Source organism: Thalassophryne amazonica, chromosome 14 (genome assembly GCF_902500255.1).
Source record: "Thalassophryne amazonica chromosome 14, fThaAma1.1, whole genome shotgun sequence".
In the NCBI taxonomy this organism is placed as follows: Eukaryota; Metazoa; Chordata; class Actinopteri; order Batrachoidiformes; family Batrachoididae; genus Thalassophryne; species Thalassophryne amazonica.
Window position 1 is genome coordinate 76,831,708 of NC_047116.1, and position 16,796 is coordinate 76,848,503.

The 16,796-nt window shown below is 45.7% G+C and overlaps 1 protein-coding gene across 1 annotated transcript; it reads left to right on the top strand.

Moving 5' to 3' along the window:
- Positions 1 to 385: 385 nt before the first annotated feature.
- LOC117524301 (serine/threonine-protein kinase Nek2-like) lies at positions 386 to 15,622 on the top strand. Its single transcript, XM_034186067.1, has 8 exons — positions 386 to 478; positions 7,678 to 7,889; positions 8,005 to 8,258; positions 11,538 to 11,578; positions 11,718 to 11,797; positions 11,898 to 12,024; positions 13,296 to 13,503; positions 15,579 to 15,622. The coding sequence occupies exons 1-8, from the start codon at positions 386 to 388 to the stop codon at positions 15,620 to 15,622; spliced, it is 1,059 nt and encodes a 352-aa protein (XP_034041958.1).
- Positions 15,623 to 16,796: the final 1,174 nt, after the last annotated feature.

The window sequence follows — 16,796 nt, forward strand, 5'->3', positions numbered from 1 at the left end:
CAACTCAAACAATCAATTGAATGTGTTTCAAAGATTTTATTATGTCACTATAGCTGTTTCCTGCTGTGATAAATACAAAGCGACTGAATTAAATACAAAGCCACTGAATTACTTTTTAGAGTATAATAGCCATGTTTCCACCAGGTTTAATCAATATTAGCTCAGGACACAGGCCATGAGACCTTGATTTTGAATAACTGCAATGTTAGGGCGCAGGCCACCTGACCTTGAGTTAGAACACCTCAGACGTCATCAGTGGTTAGTCTGTCAGTTGGTGGTCAGCTGGTGGAAAGAGCAGGTCAGAACTTCTGATCAGAGTAAGGAGCAGGTCATAACTTCAGGTCAGAGCAACAAGTAGATCATAACTTCAGGTCAGAGTAACAGCATGGCTTCAGTCAAAGACTTTGAAGTGTTGTCTACAGTCGGTTTTGGTGCTTTTGGAAAATGCCAGAAAATTCTGAGAAAGTCTGATGGAAAAGTAAGTAAATCTAAGTAAAGTTAATCTCAGTAAATCTTTTTTTCCCAAAGTATATTTATTGGAACATATGTCGATTACTGTTGACAACAATATAACACACTTATTACAGCTTTGTTATTTTTTTATTTTTTACAAAACAAACGAAGAACAAAGAAAACAGTGAAAATGCGCACAAATCAAACCCATCAACTTATACCCTTCCCACCCTGGCTCAAAAAGAGATCACACCATCAGTATACAACCGAGCAGCACTTAGTCTGGCAGGGCCTTCAAATCCTTAAAATAAGAAATAAATGGTTGCCAAATGCAAATAAACTTGTCTGTACACCCTCTCATTGTGTATTTCATCTTGTCAAGTTTGAGGAAGAGCATGGTGTCTTTAAGCCACTGTGATGAAGTCTTGGAGGTGGAGCTGTTCACGGTGCTGAGCTACTGTTTCAGCTCCAAACACAAGCAGGTTAGCTGGATTGGAAACTTTAAAAATTGTCCAGGTCTCCCTTGTTAAAAAAAAAAAAAAAAAAGATCTCAATCTCAATGGAACTAACCTGGTTAAATAAACAAAATGCAATGAAATCAGCACATAAGTAAAGTTACTGGACACAAAGTGCAAAGCACCTTGTTGTCCAGATCTAATATACAGGGAAGACAACTTGAACTGAGGTTTGCACAAGTTTTTACAGACATAAACCTTTAGTAAATCAGGCCCAGAATGTGTGGTTTCAAGCATTTTTTTCCCATGCCCCTGTCACAAGAGTGCCCCATATTTGTGAGGGTATCACAAACTAATATATTAATTTTTCGTGATGCCTTCACGGACTGCCATGAGACTGGGTTGTACAACCCCTGGCAAAAATTATGGAATCACCGGCCTCGGAGGATGTTCATTCAGTTGTTTAATTTTGTAGAAAAAAAGCAGATCACAGACATGACACAAAACTAAAGTAATTTCAAATGGCAACTTTCTGGCTTTAAGAAACACTGTAAGAAATCAGGGAAAAAAATCGTGGCAGTCAGTAACAGTTACTTTTTTAGACCAAGCAGAGGGAAAAAAATATGGAATCACTCAATTCTGAGGAATAAATTATGGAATCACCCTGTAAATTTTCACCCCCAAAACTAACACCTGCATCAAATCAGATCTGCTCGTTAGTCTGCATCTAAAAAGGAGTGATCACACCTTGGAGAGCTGTTGCACCAAGTGGACTGACATGAATCATGGCTCCAACATGAGCGATGTCAATTGAAACAAAGGAGAGGATTATCAAACTCTTAAAAGGGTAAATCATCATGCAATGTTGCAAAAGATGTTGGTTGTTCACAGTCAGCTGTGTCTAAACTCTGGACCAAATACAAACAACATGGGAAGGTTGTTAAAGGCAAACATACTGGTAGACCAAGGAAGACATCAAAGCGTCAAGACAGAAAACTTAAAGCAATATGTCTCAAAAATCGAAAATGCACAACAAAACAAATGAGGAACGAATGGGAAGAAACTGGAGTCAACGTCTGTGACCGAACTGTAAGAAACCGCCTAAAGGAAATGGGATTTACATAGAGAAAAGCTAAACGAAAGCCATCATTAACACCTAAACAGAAAAAAACAAGGTTACAATGGGCTAAGGAAAAGCAATCATGGACTGTGGATGACTGGATGAAAGTCATATTCAGTGATGAATCTCGAATCGAAGGTGATGATGCTGGAACTTTTGTTTGGTGCCGTTCCAATGAGATTTATAAAGATGACTGCCTGAAGAGAACATGTAAATTTCCACAGTCATTGATGATATGGGGCTGCATGTCAGGTAAAGGCACTGGGGAGATGGCTGTCATTACATCATCAATAAATGCACAAGTTTACGTTGATATTTTGGACACTTTTTATCCCATCAATTGAAAGGATGTTTGGGGATGATGAAATCATTTTTCAAGATGATAATGCATCTTGCCATAGAGCAAAAACTGTGAAAACATTCCTTGCAAAAAGACACATAGGGTCAATGTCATGGCCTGCAAATAGTCCGGATCTTAATCCAATTGAAAATCTTTGGTGGAAGTTGAAGTAAATGGTCCATGACAAGGCTCCAACCTGCAAAGCTGATCTGGCTGTTATGTGTCGACGCAGATTGAGGAGCGAACCTGCGTCAGACAGGACCCAGCACTAAAAATAACCAGAAAGCGGTTCCATCAACAAAAAACAATTTATTTTTCACCTGTGCCTAAATAAATTATATAAAAAAAACCCAACCCAATGTCCTTCAAGAGGAGTGACTGCTGGCACGCTCTCCAGTGTTCATGGGGAGAGAAGTCCGGTGCTCCTGGACTCACTACCATCAAACAGACACCCCCCAGGTGGACACGACAAACTGACTCTCTGTTGAAGCACAGAAGATGTGAGGTACGTTAGCAGTTATAGCAATTTCTTTCACAAAACACATGCTATCAGCAACACATCAAGGTCTGTACTTTTTATCTTTATGCACATGAGCAGCTTCTCACAATAAGTGGAGGATCACTTATCCTGCACGCCACAACAGTGAGAAGCAAGCCACACCATTCTCATCACAATTTCACGTATAGTATGTAGCAAAACATCAAGTTACTATCTACAATTAGTCCAACAGTTAATTACCTTTACTGTGTGCTGACAGCATGTGTCCTCACCCTTCCTTGCTTCACAGGCTTAATGTGTCAAACCCAGGTGCGGTCCTCAGCGTCTCACAAACGAACATCACAAGGTCGAGTTCCCGGCAGTTCTGCTTGGTTCACACATGCCTTAAAAGCAGAACGCCATCCAATTATCCGCTACAGCTGAAAGTCTTTAGGGCTGCACGTGAGCACCAGTCCCAGGTGCCTCACATGATATTGACGAGGGTGAGGATTCTTCAGCCAGCACCTTTTTTCCACAGACAAATCAGCTTCCATGCCACCTGAGGAGCAAAGAAAAGAAAACACCAAAACCTCCAGCCACACCCCCCAACACACAACAGTACCCCCCCATCAACGGGAAGCCCCCCGGCGACCGACCAGACCAGGACCGAGAACAGCACCTCCCTCCGGGGTCCATACCAGGAAGCAGACAGCACCACGCTCCCAAGGTCCACCACAGACAGCAGGACAGGCACCGTAGCTGGAAGGCCGGCTGGAGTCAACAAAAGCCCCAAAACAAACCCCAACAATCCAACACACACAAAAAAAAAACAAACACAAAACCCACCCAACAACCTCCCCAGGGGACCGTCCCATCAAACCCCGGGAAGAAAAAAAAACATCCCAAACACCAAAACCCAACATAGTCCCACAAACACAATATAAACAGAAATACACGAAAGAAACATAACAAACAACCCTCCCAGAATGACCTGCAAAGACCAACCCCCCCCAGAAGGCCTTCATCGCCTGTTCCAGGAGGAACAGCCAGAACCAAGATCCCACACAGGTCCCCAGGTGTACATAGAGTAAAACGGCGCCCCCCAGGGGACCGTACCATCAACCCCAGGAGGCACCCCCCCCCACAACCCCGGAACCCCAGACCCAGGCACACTCGGCCAGTTAGCCCCAAGCCAATTCCCCCCCAGAGGACCGTCCCATCAACCCTGGAGGCGGAACCCAGAAGGAAACAAAACAAAAGCAAAAATCAACCCCCGGAGGACTACCAAAAACAACCCCGGGGGATGGTAAAACGACTCTAAACCCCGTTACCCTCCCCTGGCACCCCGAAAGACCCTAGGTCCCACCCAGAGCCCTTCAGCGGCTCAATAGCAGCGAACCGCTCACAATACTAAGCCGGAGAAGGGAACAGGAAAAAACTAGCCCGGCTCCAACCCCAAGGCGCAGCGGAGAACCGGAAAAACGTCCGGTGCCTCAACTCGACCATACCCCAGCCCCTCGGGAGGGGTGGAACCACCGAAATGGCAAACGGCAACAGATCGGGCCACCCCTCTGACTGAGGTAAGTCCCCGCAGCACCATACCCCGGCAACACCAATGACAAACGGTACAAAGGCACGCCGAGGCTGGAGTGGAACCGGGCCCTAACCAAAACAAAAAAAAAAAACGCCTCTAACACCCCCCCCCCCAGGTGCAGAGGTCTTCTGAGAATACTCAGTGACCAACCTGCACCACCCCACAACCCACAAGACAAACGGTCTTGGGGCAAGTGAGGCTGGGGTTAGGAATGTAGAGAAATAAAAAGCAACAAAAGAAAACGACCCAACAAGCCCAAACAGAAAATACCTAAAAACACATAAAAAAGCAATAAGGACAAGAGTCCAGGCGGACATCCAACCGCCGAACAGCCACTCCTCCCCCTCCAGACAAAACTACAAATCACCAACCAAAAATAGAAAAAAAAGAGAGAGAAGAAAAAAAAAAACAATTACCCGTGCTAGGTTTTTTTTTTTTTATATATGTGTATTATATTGCCGGTCCCAGAACACTTGGAGTCACGTCACCATTATTCTTTTTGACGTCTAATAGTCGGGGCAATACAGAAATCTCTGCTCGACCGAGCTGCATGGGCTCGTCGACAGGAGGAGCCAGAGGTCCCGTCGGGGGAGCCTCAGTGGGGCGAAGAAGAGGCGGCCCAGACCTGTGTCGGGGAAAGCTCCGAGACGAAAAACCCCGCTCTGATGGGCGTCCTCTCTCGCGTCCACGCTCCCTCATCCGATCATCCAGAGGAATTACCAACGATATTAGCTCATCTAAATCGTTTGGTTCGTCACGGACCGCCAGCTCGTCCTTTAATGACTCATTTAACCCGTCCACAAACACGCCCCGCAAAGCTGCGGCATTCCAACCTGACCGAGCAGAAAAAATCCGAAAGTCCACGGAATACTCCGCCGCACTCCGCCTCCCCTGCCTAAGATTCAGTAACCGTTGAGCAACGGTATTCGTTTTCACCGGATGATCAAAAACCAGTCGGAACTCCCGGGAGAAATCCTTAAAGGACCCTAACAATGGGGAGTCGTTACTCCACAACGCTGTGACCCAAGCTAAGGCGTCACCTCGGAGCAAATTTGTCACATATGAAACACGGCTCCCATCAGAAGAGAAGGAAGCCGGTCGCTGAGCAAAAACCAGAGAACATTGCATCAAAAACGAAGCACAAGCCTTGACATCTCCCGCATAAGGCTCCGGATGACAGATAATCGGTTCAAACACCGAATCCCTGGGTGACGGAGTTATCTGCCCCGGTATCACTGATGCCACAGCTGACGCAGCAGGAAGCGGAACGACTTGCGCTGCAAGCTCCGTAACACGGGCGTCTGTTTGTTTAATTTGATTTGCGAGATGCTGTAATTGCTCCCATATTTTCTCCAAGTGTTCTTGGACTTTCTCGGCAAAAGGAACCGCCTCTGCCGCTGGGTCCATTATGGAATGGCCGGGAACTACTGTTATGTGTCGACGCAGATTGAGGAGCGAACCTGCGTCAGACAGGACCCAGCACTAAAAATAACCAGAAAGCGGTTCCGTCAACAAAAAACAATTTATTTTTCACCTGTGCCTAAATAAATTATACAAAAAAAAACCCCAACCCAATGTCCTTCAAGAGGAGTGACTGCTGGCACGCTCTCCAGTGTTCATGGGGAGAGAAGTCCGGTGCTCCTGGACTCACTACCATCAAACAGACACCCCCCAGGTGGACACGACAAACTGACTCTCTGTTGAAGCACAGAAGATGTGAGGTACGTTAGCAGTTATAGCAATTTCTTTCACAAAACACATGCTATCAGCAACACATCAAGGTCTGTACTTTTTATCTTTATGCACATGAGCAGCTTCTCACAATAAGTGGAGGATCACTTATCCTGCACGCCACTGCAGTGAGAAGCAAGCCACACCATTCTCATCACAATTTCACGTATACTATGTAGCAAAACATCAAGTTACTATCTACAATTAGTCCAACAGTTAATTACCTTTACTGTGTGCTGACAGCATGTGTCCTCACCCTTCCTTGCTTCACAGGCTTAATGTGTCAAACCCAGGTGCGGTCCTCAGCGTCTCACAAACGAACATCACAAGGTCGAGTTCCCGGCAGTTCTGCTTGGTTCACACATGCCTTAAAAGCAGAACGCCATCCAATTATCCGCTACAGCTGAAAGTCTTTAGGGCTGCACGTGAGCACCAGTCCCAGGTGCCTCACATGATATTGACGAGGGTGAGGATTCTTCAGCCAGCACCTTTTTTCCACAGACAAATCTTCCATGCCACCTGAGGAGCAAAGAAAAGAAAACAACACCAAAACCTCCAGCCACACCCCCCAACACACAACACTGGCAACAGCAATCAGAGAAAGTTGGAGCCAGATTGATGAAGAGTACTGTTTGTCACTCATTAAGTCCATGCCTCAGAGACTGCAAGCTGTTATAAAAGCCAGAGGTGGTGCAACAAAATACTAGTGATGTGTTGGAGCATTCTTTTGTTTTTCATGATTCCATAATTTTTTCCTCAGGATTGAGTGATTCCATATTTTTTTCCCTCTGCTTGGTCTAAAAAAGTAACCGTTACTGACTGCCACAATTTTTTTTCCTGATTTCTTATAGTGTTTCTTAAAGCCAGAAAGTTGCCATTTGAAATGACTTTAGTTTTGTGTCATGTCTGTGATCTGCTTTTTTACTACAAAATTAAACAACTGAATGAACATCCTCCGAGGCCGGTGATTCCATAATTTTTGCCAGGGGTTGTAAAAATGCCACTATAAATTAATGTTTAATGATGGTGTTTTCTATGTTTTCTGTGTCCCTTGATTGGAGAAAGCAGATATAGAAAATGAATGAATGAATGTGTCAGTTTGCATGTTCTTCTAAGAGTATTTGGCACATTTGTGTTGACACACACCAAATTGCATACATTAAGGCAAATCTGTTAAATGGACATTACATGCTATTTTGTATATTTGAAAGATGCAGTCCTTAGTGTGCAATGTGAGTAGATAAGGTTGCACATTTGTTTGCAGGTGGTATGGAGTTTGCACACATTTGTAAACACTCAAACCTTGAGTACATCATGCCGGATGTGGTCACCTGTAAACATATGGAAGCTATGAGAAGACTTTCCCTTTCTAATATTTTATACTAAAGTTTAATCTTTCATCAAAATTAACAATAAAATAGTTGATTGTGGGAACTGACACATATGGTTGTGTTGAATTCTATGTATTTAAGATTTGTTTTTAATGAAGCCCATTGGTATGTGTAGATCCTGGCGTGGAAGGTGGTGCACACCCGCAAGATGAGAGAGAGTCTCAAGAACAGGATCATCCAGGAAGTCAACCTCCTGAAGGAGCTCGACCACCCAAATATCGTGCAGTATGTTGATCATTTCATAGAAAAGAACAAGGTTTACGTTGTGATGGAGTACTGTGAGGGTGGTGATCTGGCCAGCCTCATCAAGTGCTGCATCAAAAAAAGGCAAAAACATCATCCTTAATTCGTCTTCACTTTGCATTATTTCTGCATGTAGTTTGATGTCAGTGCTTTGTAGAAATCTCTGCTGGTTTAACTGGTTGTCTGTTCATCCCAACAGCTTGTTCCTCCCTGAGGAATTAATTCTTCAGGTTTTGGAGCAACTCACCTCAGCCCCGGAACACTGCCACAGACACCCCGATGGCAGTGTTGTTCTCCATCAGGACATAAAGCCAGCTAATGTTTTTTTCGACTATGACTTAAATGTTAAGCTAGGTGATTTTGGGCTGGCAGACATCCTCCCCACTCGGAACGACTACGTCAAAACGCAGTCTGGGACGCTTCACTGCATGTGTCTAGTAAGTCCATTTTCTTGTTCACTTTTTTTGTTTTGTTTTGTTTTTTGTTTTTGCAGTACCTTCTTGTCAGGAGACATGTCAGAGATTTACAAGTACGGGTCAAAGCAGAGCACAAAGAGATCATCCTCAGTAACAGTAGTCGTTTCTATACCATCACATTTTTTTCATTTGCGCCCCTGTCATGAAAAGCGCCCCATTTTCGTGACACAGTTTTTTCATCTTGCTATTTATAATCCTCCCCGTTCTCTTAACTCTAACCATAGCATTAATGTGTTCCCTCCCCTAAACCTAACTATAACCCCCCATACCCCCCTGCCACCCCACATTTCATGCCCTGTCACAAAATGAAATCGTGCCCCATCACGAAAAACGCCCCATACTTTTTACCACCATGAACTGCCAAGAGACTGGTTTGATGATTTACACTTTTAAATATGGTTGTGGGTGGGGAAGCTTCAGGTAGAGTCCCTTAATTGAGAGAGTAGCGACATGACGAGTCAAAAAAAGAAACAAACAAAAAAGGGTCACGTGACTCATGGTGCCATCTTGGTGCCAAAATAGCGTTCACTGTTAATCTGTCTGCATGGAAATCCAGCTATTTTATTCTTTTATTTGCTGAAAATGCTGGCTTGTTGTGCATTTGGAGGCACAAATGGACACAACAAGGGCTTCAAGATGTACAGATTCCCTTCAGATCCGAAAAGAAGAAAAATTTGGGAAAATAAAGTCAGCTATGTGGGATGGAAGTGACTTTATTGTCAAAGTTTTGCAAGGTAAATACACTCAACAAAAATATAAACGCAACACTTTTGGTTTTGCTCCCATTTTATATGAGATGAACTCAAAGATCTAAAACTTTTTCCACATACACAATATCACCATTTCCCTCAAATATTGTTCACAAACCAGTCTAAATCTGTGATAGTGAGCACTTCTCCTTTGCTGAGATAATCCATCCCACCTCACAGGTGTGCCATACCAAGATGCTGATTAGACACCATGATTAGTGCACAGGTGTGCCTTAGACTGTCCACAATAAAAGGCCACTCTGAAAGGTGCAGTTTTGTTTTATTGGGGGGGGATACCAGTCAGTATCTGGTGTGACCACCATTTGCCTCATGCAGTGCAACACATCTCCTTCGCATAGAGTTGATCAGGTTGTCAATTGTGGCCTGTGGAATGTTGGTCCACTCCTCTTCAATAGCTGTGCGAAGTTGCTGGATATTGGCAGGAACTGGTACACGCTGTCGTATACGCAGGTCCAGAGCATCCCAAACATGCTCAATGGGTGACATGTCCGGTGAGTATGCCGGCCATGCAAGAACTGGGACATTTTCAGCTTCCAAGAATTGTGTACAGATCCTTGCAACATGGGGCCGTGCATTATCCTGCTGCAACATGAGGTGATGTTCTTGGATGTATGGCACAACAATGGGCCTCAGGATCTCATCACGGTATCTCTGTGCATTCAAAATGCCATCAATAAAATGCACCTGTGTTCTTCGTCCATAACAGACGCCTGCCCATACCATAACCCCACCGCCACCATGGGCCACTTGATCCACAACATTGACATCAGAAAACCGCTCACCCACACGACGCCACACACGCTGTCTGCCATCTGCCCTGAACAGTGTGAACCGGGATTCATCCGTGAAGAGAACACCTCTCCAACGTGCCAAATGCCAGCAAATGTGAGCATTTGCCCACTCAAGTCGGTTACGAAGACGAACTGGAGTCAGGTCGAGACCCCGATGAGGACGACGAGCATGCAGATGAGCTTCCCTGAGACGCTTTCTGACAGTTTGTGCAGAAATTCTTTGGTTATGCAAACCGATTGTTTCAGCAGCTGTCCGAGTGGCTGGTCTCAGACGATCTTGGAGGTGAACATGCTGGATGTGGAGGTCCTGGGCTGGTGTGGTTACACATAGTCTGCGGTTGTGAGGCTGGTTGGATGTACTGCCAAATTCTCTGAAACGCCTTTGGAGATGGCTTATGGTATAGAAATGAATATTCAGTACACGAGCAACAGCTCTGGTTGACATTCCTGCTGTCAGCAGGCCAATTGCACGCTCCCTCAAATCTTGCGACATCTGTGGCATTGTGCTGTGTGATAAAACTGCACCTTTCAGAGTGGCCTTTTATTGTGGACAGTCTAAGGCACACCTGTGCACTAATCATGGTGTCCAATCAGCATCTTGATATGGCACACCTGTGAGGTGGGATGGATTATCTCAGCAAAGGAGAAGTGCTCACTATCACAGATTTAGACTGATTTGTGAACAATATTTGAGGGAAATGGTGATATTGTGTATGTGGAAAAAGTTTTAGATCTTTGAGTTCATCTCATACAAAATGGGAGCAAAACCAAAAGTGTTGCGTTGATATTTTTGTTGAGTGTATATTGTTCAGTCCCATGTTCAGTAAAACTCATCTAAACTGTCATCGTATAAACCGGATATTTGCAGTCACGGACAAAAAAAGTCCCAAAGTTTTTGTATTGTTTTCCATATAATAAACACTGTGTATATCAGATTTTGTATAATGGATTTTTTGCTTACATCAGATAAAATGTCCGTCCGATCGCACTGTATTTCCATTAAAAACCCCGAGCAGTCTGGACGTGCAACGTAACAGAGGTACAAATTAAAGTTGTACATGCTGACACTCGCCAATTTGAGGAAAGCGGGACCGGAGTCATTTCCATGATTTAAAGCCCAACCATTTATTTTTTTCACACCGTGCTCAGACTCGGACCCACAGCCTGACGGGCACCTGTTAAATCAGACACAAAAGGCTGTGCTTCATCTGCCATCATATTTTAATAGTGTTTGCAGTGCACACGTTGATTATATTTCAGGATCACATACATTTGGCAGAAAAATCCACAAATTTACAAAACAATGTTGGAAAAAGATGAACTTGTACAACTTACCTTTGAATTGGAGGTGACGATTGTAGAAAGAACAGCTTGTTGAGGGTCAAATTAATCATCCAGTGACAGAGAACTATGAAACTGTCACAGATGTCATGACACGGAGTTACAAAGCTGCATAAACATAAAATCAGGCTTTAAATTAATTAAATGAATCATCATAACTTGTAAATTGATGTAAATTTGATAGCTTAATTATTTTTAGATTTATTTTGATAGCACCTGTACCTGGTTGTGTTGCTGTATGTGGTTAAATGATTTAAAAAAATGTTGAAAACATAAAAGGTTCATTCAGTAGTTCAGTGCAGTTGGAACCAAAATGGCACCATGTTCTAAGTTGACGCTGCTCTCTTGCTTAAGGGACTCTAGCTTCAGGTTCCTTCCCCATTCAAGCTTGTGAGGTCTGGCCAAGAGGTCAGACTGAGTGCTCCTAATTTCTGGGATTATACTTTCAAAACTGACAAAATTCTATGAAGTATAACAACGCAAGCTGTCATGTTATAAATGCAGAATCTAAACTTCTTTCCTTTGTTTTTCCAGGAAAAACTCAACAAGACTTTTTATCACGAAAAGTCTATCTGGTCACTGGGATGTCTCATTTATGAGCTGTGTGCTTTAAAGTAAGTATTGAAACTCATAACTAAGCTGATTGTATCAAATTTGTTACCAGCAAAATTGAATTTTTTTATTAATTTTTTTGGTCAAATTTCTCCTCTCCAGGCCTCTGTTTCCTGGTGATGCAGGAAAATGTCTCATCAACAGAGTCAACCCTGGGAAGGTCAAAAGAATTCCATCTCGGTATTCAGACCAGCTGAACTCCCTAAATGGCGACATACTGCACGTTTTGGTAAGATACACTGTTTTTTAGTGTGCTGTCATTCAAAACATTCACTTCTGCCAATTTTACATGAGGTTGTAACAGCATGTTCTATCTTGATCTCATGGATTTGACGAGGGGTTCAAATGCTGATTCATCAAACTTAGTCCATGAGCCAAGCAGGTTTTCGGTACCACTTCAGGAGATGAAACAACACTTAGAATCCAGTCTCAGTGTACCATGGCCTACACAAAAATGTATAACTATCCCAGGGTGGTAGTTATAGCCAGCTAGGGGTCAATGAAGAATGCCACAGAGGTCAAAATGTAAAATACTTTGATCTTGTTAAAAACTATACTGCTTTATTTGTCTGATCTTAATGATTCCAAAAAGGTATAGTTTGGATTATCTCTGTGTTAATAGGGTTTTAAAATCAGTAGTTTGCACCATGTGCACCATCATGCATAGTTATCGTGTTACAGGGTAACATATGTCACGTGTCATAGAATCCAATGGACATCGACCTTGTTTGACCTTTACTTTGGAGACCAAACATTCAGCACAGTCAAAACTTTTTAATTTATTAATGCTTTTATGTCAACCAATATCCTGCTTCATTTTTTACTGAAATTGGAGCAACTTTAACTTTTGACACCTATACAAACTAAAACTGACCTTTGTCACCATTTGAGTTGTTTTTACCCCATAACTCCAGAACATTCAGTCATAGTTAGTCCAAACTACCTTTCTGGAATCATTATGATCAGACAAATAATGTAGTATAGTTTCAACATGAATGAATCATTTTTACATTTTGACCTCTGTTTAATTCTTCATTGACCCCAGCTACCACCCTTGGATGGTTATCATACATTTCTGTGTTAGCCATGGTACACTGAGACTGGATTCTAAGTGTGGTGTTTTGTCACCTTACATGGTACTGATTAGGTCAAAACTGATGACTGGTTCACAGACTAACTGTAACAATGCTTGTGTTTGGGAAGAAATTCAGACATTCTCAGTCCATAAAGGAAGCTCATCGCAATTATGTGGCTGAATCAAAGACGCCGTCATTCAGTCAACATCTTGGCAAGATCCATATTAAAATCTGTGCACTTTAGTAGCGTGTACTAATCTGGTTTATTTTAACCTGCGACATGTGATCAAGGTGACCTTTGAAATCTGGAGAACTCATGTGGCTTTAAAAATTCAAGTTTCCCCCCATTAAAAGTATTATTCTGACTTATCTGTGATGTTGTGTTGTGAGATCATATTCCTCATGAAAAAACATGTCTCTCTAGGACTTTCTGAGGCCATCCACAGAAGAGATCCTCCACAGCAGCCTGCTCACTCAGCAGAAGCAGAGAACTGGTGGCTCTGCTCATCATCTCCTTGCACCCATGACAGCTGCAGACATCAGGCCCAGGGAACCACAAGAAATGCCACCAAAGGCACAGAAGCGGAGACTGGACGTTGAGCAGCATCAGCCAAGAAAGCAGAGGCGAAAAAGTAAGTGTTCTCCATAAAAATCAGGGCTCATATCCACAAAGCATCTCAAAGGTTTCTCAAAGAGCTCTTATCTTAGCCTAAAATTTCCTGGTAAAGAATCTTAGCCTAAGAGTGAGCCAGCAGGTGTCTGAGAGCAAGTCCGAGCAAAGAGGAGACAGAAACTCCCATCTTTGTGTGGAGGCGGGGTGTTGGGAAAGTGAAATACACGGACCCACGACAGGGGGCGTAAATGAATGGCTAATAGGAAGTCCGAATAAATAACAATTTATTCTGCAAATGTGCACAACAACCAAATATGCTTTTAGTCTGTCAATCAATCTACACAAAAGATGACGCGTGGGCAGGCCCGAGTGTAGGAGACGCCTGTCCAGAGAAGAGCCGGGACCCACGAGGTTCCACCGCCAACGCAGACCTGTAATCCACCGGAGCTGCCAAGTCCTGAGTCCCCAGGTGGCCACCGCTTCCAGCTGTCGGATCTGGTACCGCTGGCAGGAACAGACACAGGTTATAGGTGGGTGTGTGTACACCCAGCAACAGTCAGCAAAAATATAGTTCCTTCCTGAGGGAAAAAACCTCCACCTCCAAATACAGGAACTCAGAGTACGTGCAGTGCCTTATGAATCACTTAATCAGAGTCTGAAGTGAGGAGTGGAGACGCCAACTCCTCCAACTTCCACAAACTCGGCTACAAGCTGCAAGTGTTCAAAAAAGGTTAACGACTGCAAAAAGCTCTGCTGCAAAGAACGTGTGCGTATGGCACAGAACGGCTGAGTAAGTTTACCTGACGGGTAAGCTGGTAACTGGTAACTTCCAGGCTTTTATGGAATGTGGTGATGATGAGTGATGTCTGACAGTTGTCAGCTCCGGGCTCCTGGGGCTCCTGTGAGGCGTCCTCTGGTGGTGAGCCAGCAGTACCTCCTCTTCGGGTGGCCCACACAACAGGATCCAGGCCTGTCGGGGTGTCGTTGGTAGAAGTCGGCCAGGAGGGCCGGATCCAGGATGAAGCTCCGCTTCACCCAGGAGCGCTCTTCGGGTCCATACCCCTCCCAGTCCACCAAATACTAGAACCCCCGACCCCTCCGGCGAACATCAAGGAGCCTTCTCACAGTCCATGCAGGCTCCCCGTAGATGATGCAGGCAGGAGGCGGCACTGGTCTGAGGGTCCAGAGGTTGGATGTGTGGCAGGGCTTGACTTTGGAGACATGAAATACTGGGTAGATCCGCAATGAAGCTGGAAGTTTAAGCTTCACTGCAGCCGGACTGATGACTTTGACAATGGGAAAGGGTCCGATGAATCCTGTCCGTCAATTTCGGTGAGTCCGTGTGCAGAGGAATGTTCTTAGTGGATAGCCAAACCTCCTGCCTGGGCTGGTAAGCCGGGCCCTGGTGTGCGTCGGCGATCTGCATGGCCCTTCGCCCTCGTCTGGGCTTTCAGAAGGGCAGAGCGGGCTGTTCGCCACACCCGACGGCACCTTCTGAGGTGGGCCTGGACCAAGGGGACCTCGACCTCTCTCTCCACAGCCGGAAACAATGGGGGCTGGTACCCCAAGCACACCTCGAACGGGGAGAGGCCGGTCGCCGATGAGACTTGGCTGTTGTGGGTGTACTCGATCCAGGCCAGATGTTGACTCCAGGCCGTCGGGTGCGCGGAGGTCACACATCTTAGGGCCTGCTCCAGATCTTGATTAGCCCGCTCTGCTTGTCCATTAGTCTGTGGATTGTACCCGGACGAGAGGCTCACGGTGGCCCCCAGTTCCCTACAGAAACTCCTCCAGACTTGCGAGGAGAACTGGGGACCACGGTCAGAGACGATGTTCGTGGGGATACCATGCAGACGCATGACATGGTGGACCAGGAGGTCTGCAGTCTCCTGGGCCGTCGGGAGCTTCGGGAGGGCCACGAAGTGGGCCGCCTTGGAGAATCGGTCCACTATTGTCATGATGGTAGTCATTCCCTGGGACGCAGGAAGACCCGTGATGAAGTCCAGGCCTATATGGGACCAGGGGCATCGAGGCACCGGCAACGGCTGGAGGAGTCCTCTCTCTGCTTGATGTACTGCCTTGCCCCTGGCACAGGTGGTGCAGGCCCAGACATACTCCTGGACATCGACTTCCATTGACGCCCACCAGAATCACTGCCGGACCACTGCCACGGTTCTTCGCACCCCTGGATGGCAGGAGAGCTTGGAACCATGACAGAAGTCCAGGACTGCAGCTCTTGCGTCTGGTGGGACGTACAGTTTGTTCGGTGGTCCACCGCCAGAGTCCGGGTGACACGTCAGGGCCTCCCTGACGATGTTCTCTACGTCCCACGTGAGGGTGGCGACGATAGCGGACTCTGGGATGATGGTGTCAGGTGGATCCGACAGCTCTGTTCTGATCTCCTCTTCATGCACCCGGGACAATGCGTCAGACCATTGGTTTTTGGTCCCGGGGCGGTATGTGATTCGGAAGTCAAAACGTCCAAAGAACAGTGACCAACGGGCTTGCCTGGGGTTCAGACGCTTAGCGGTCTGGATGTACTCCAGGTTCTGATGGTCAGTGAAAACCATGAATGGAACCACAGCTCCCTCCAACAAGTGTCTCCACTCCTCCAGGGCCTCTTTCACCGCCAGGAGCTCCCGATTGCCAACGTCATAGTTCCGTTCTGCCGGGGTCAACCTGCGGGAAAAATAGGCAGAGTCAGAGGCATCCACTTCAACAACAAACTGGCAGTTAGGATCGGGCTGCACCAGAACTGGCGCAGTCGAGAACCGGTGTTTCAACTCCCTAAACGCGGCTTTGCACCGATCCGACCAGGTGAAGGGGACTTTTGGGGAGGTCAGGGCTGTCAGGGGACCAGCCACCTGACTGTAGCCCTTGATGAACCTCCTGTAGAAATTTGCGAAGCCGAGGAACTGTTGCAGCTTCCTACGGCTTGCTGGTTGGGGCCAATCTCTCACCGCCGCTACCTTGGCCGGATCGGGTGCAACAGAGTTGGAGGAGATGATGAACCCCAGGAAGGACAAAGAAGTATGGTGGAACTCGCACTTCTTGCCCTTCACAAACAGCCGGTTCTCCAACAACTGCTGCAGGACCTGACGTACATGCTTAACATGGGTCTCAGGATCTGGGGAGAAGATGAGGATATCGCCCAGGTATACGAAGACGAACCGATGCAGGAAGTCCCGCAAGACGTCATTTACCAACGCTTGGAACGTTGTGGGGGCGTTAGTGAGGCCGACCGGCATGACCAGGTACTCAAGGTGACCTAACGGGGTGTTAAATGCCGTCTTCCATTTGTCTCCCTTCTGG

Coding starts and splice junctions, on each gene's coding strand:
- LOC117524301 (XM_034186067.1), top strand. CDS start 386: ATGGCTTCAGTCAAAGACTTTGAAGTGTTGTCTACAGTCGGTTTTGGT. Junction 7,890..8,004: donor AAGTGCTGCATCAAAAAAAG/GCAAAAACATCA, acceptor TCATCCCAACAG/CTTGTTCCTCCCTGAGGAAT. Junction 11,579..11,717: donor TCCCCATTCAAGCTTGTGAG/GTCTGGCCAAGA, acceptor TTGTTTTTCCAG/GAAAAACTCAACAAGACTTT.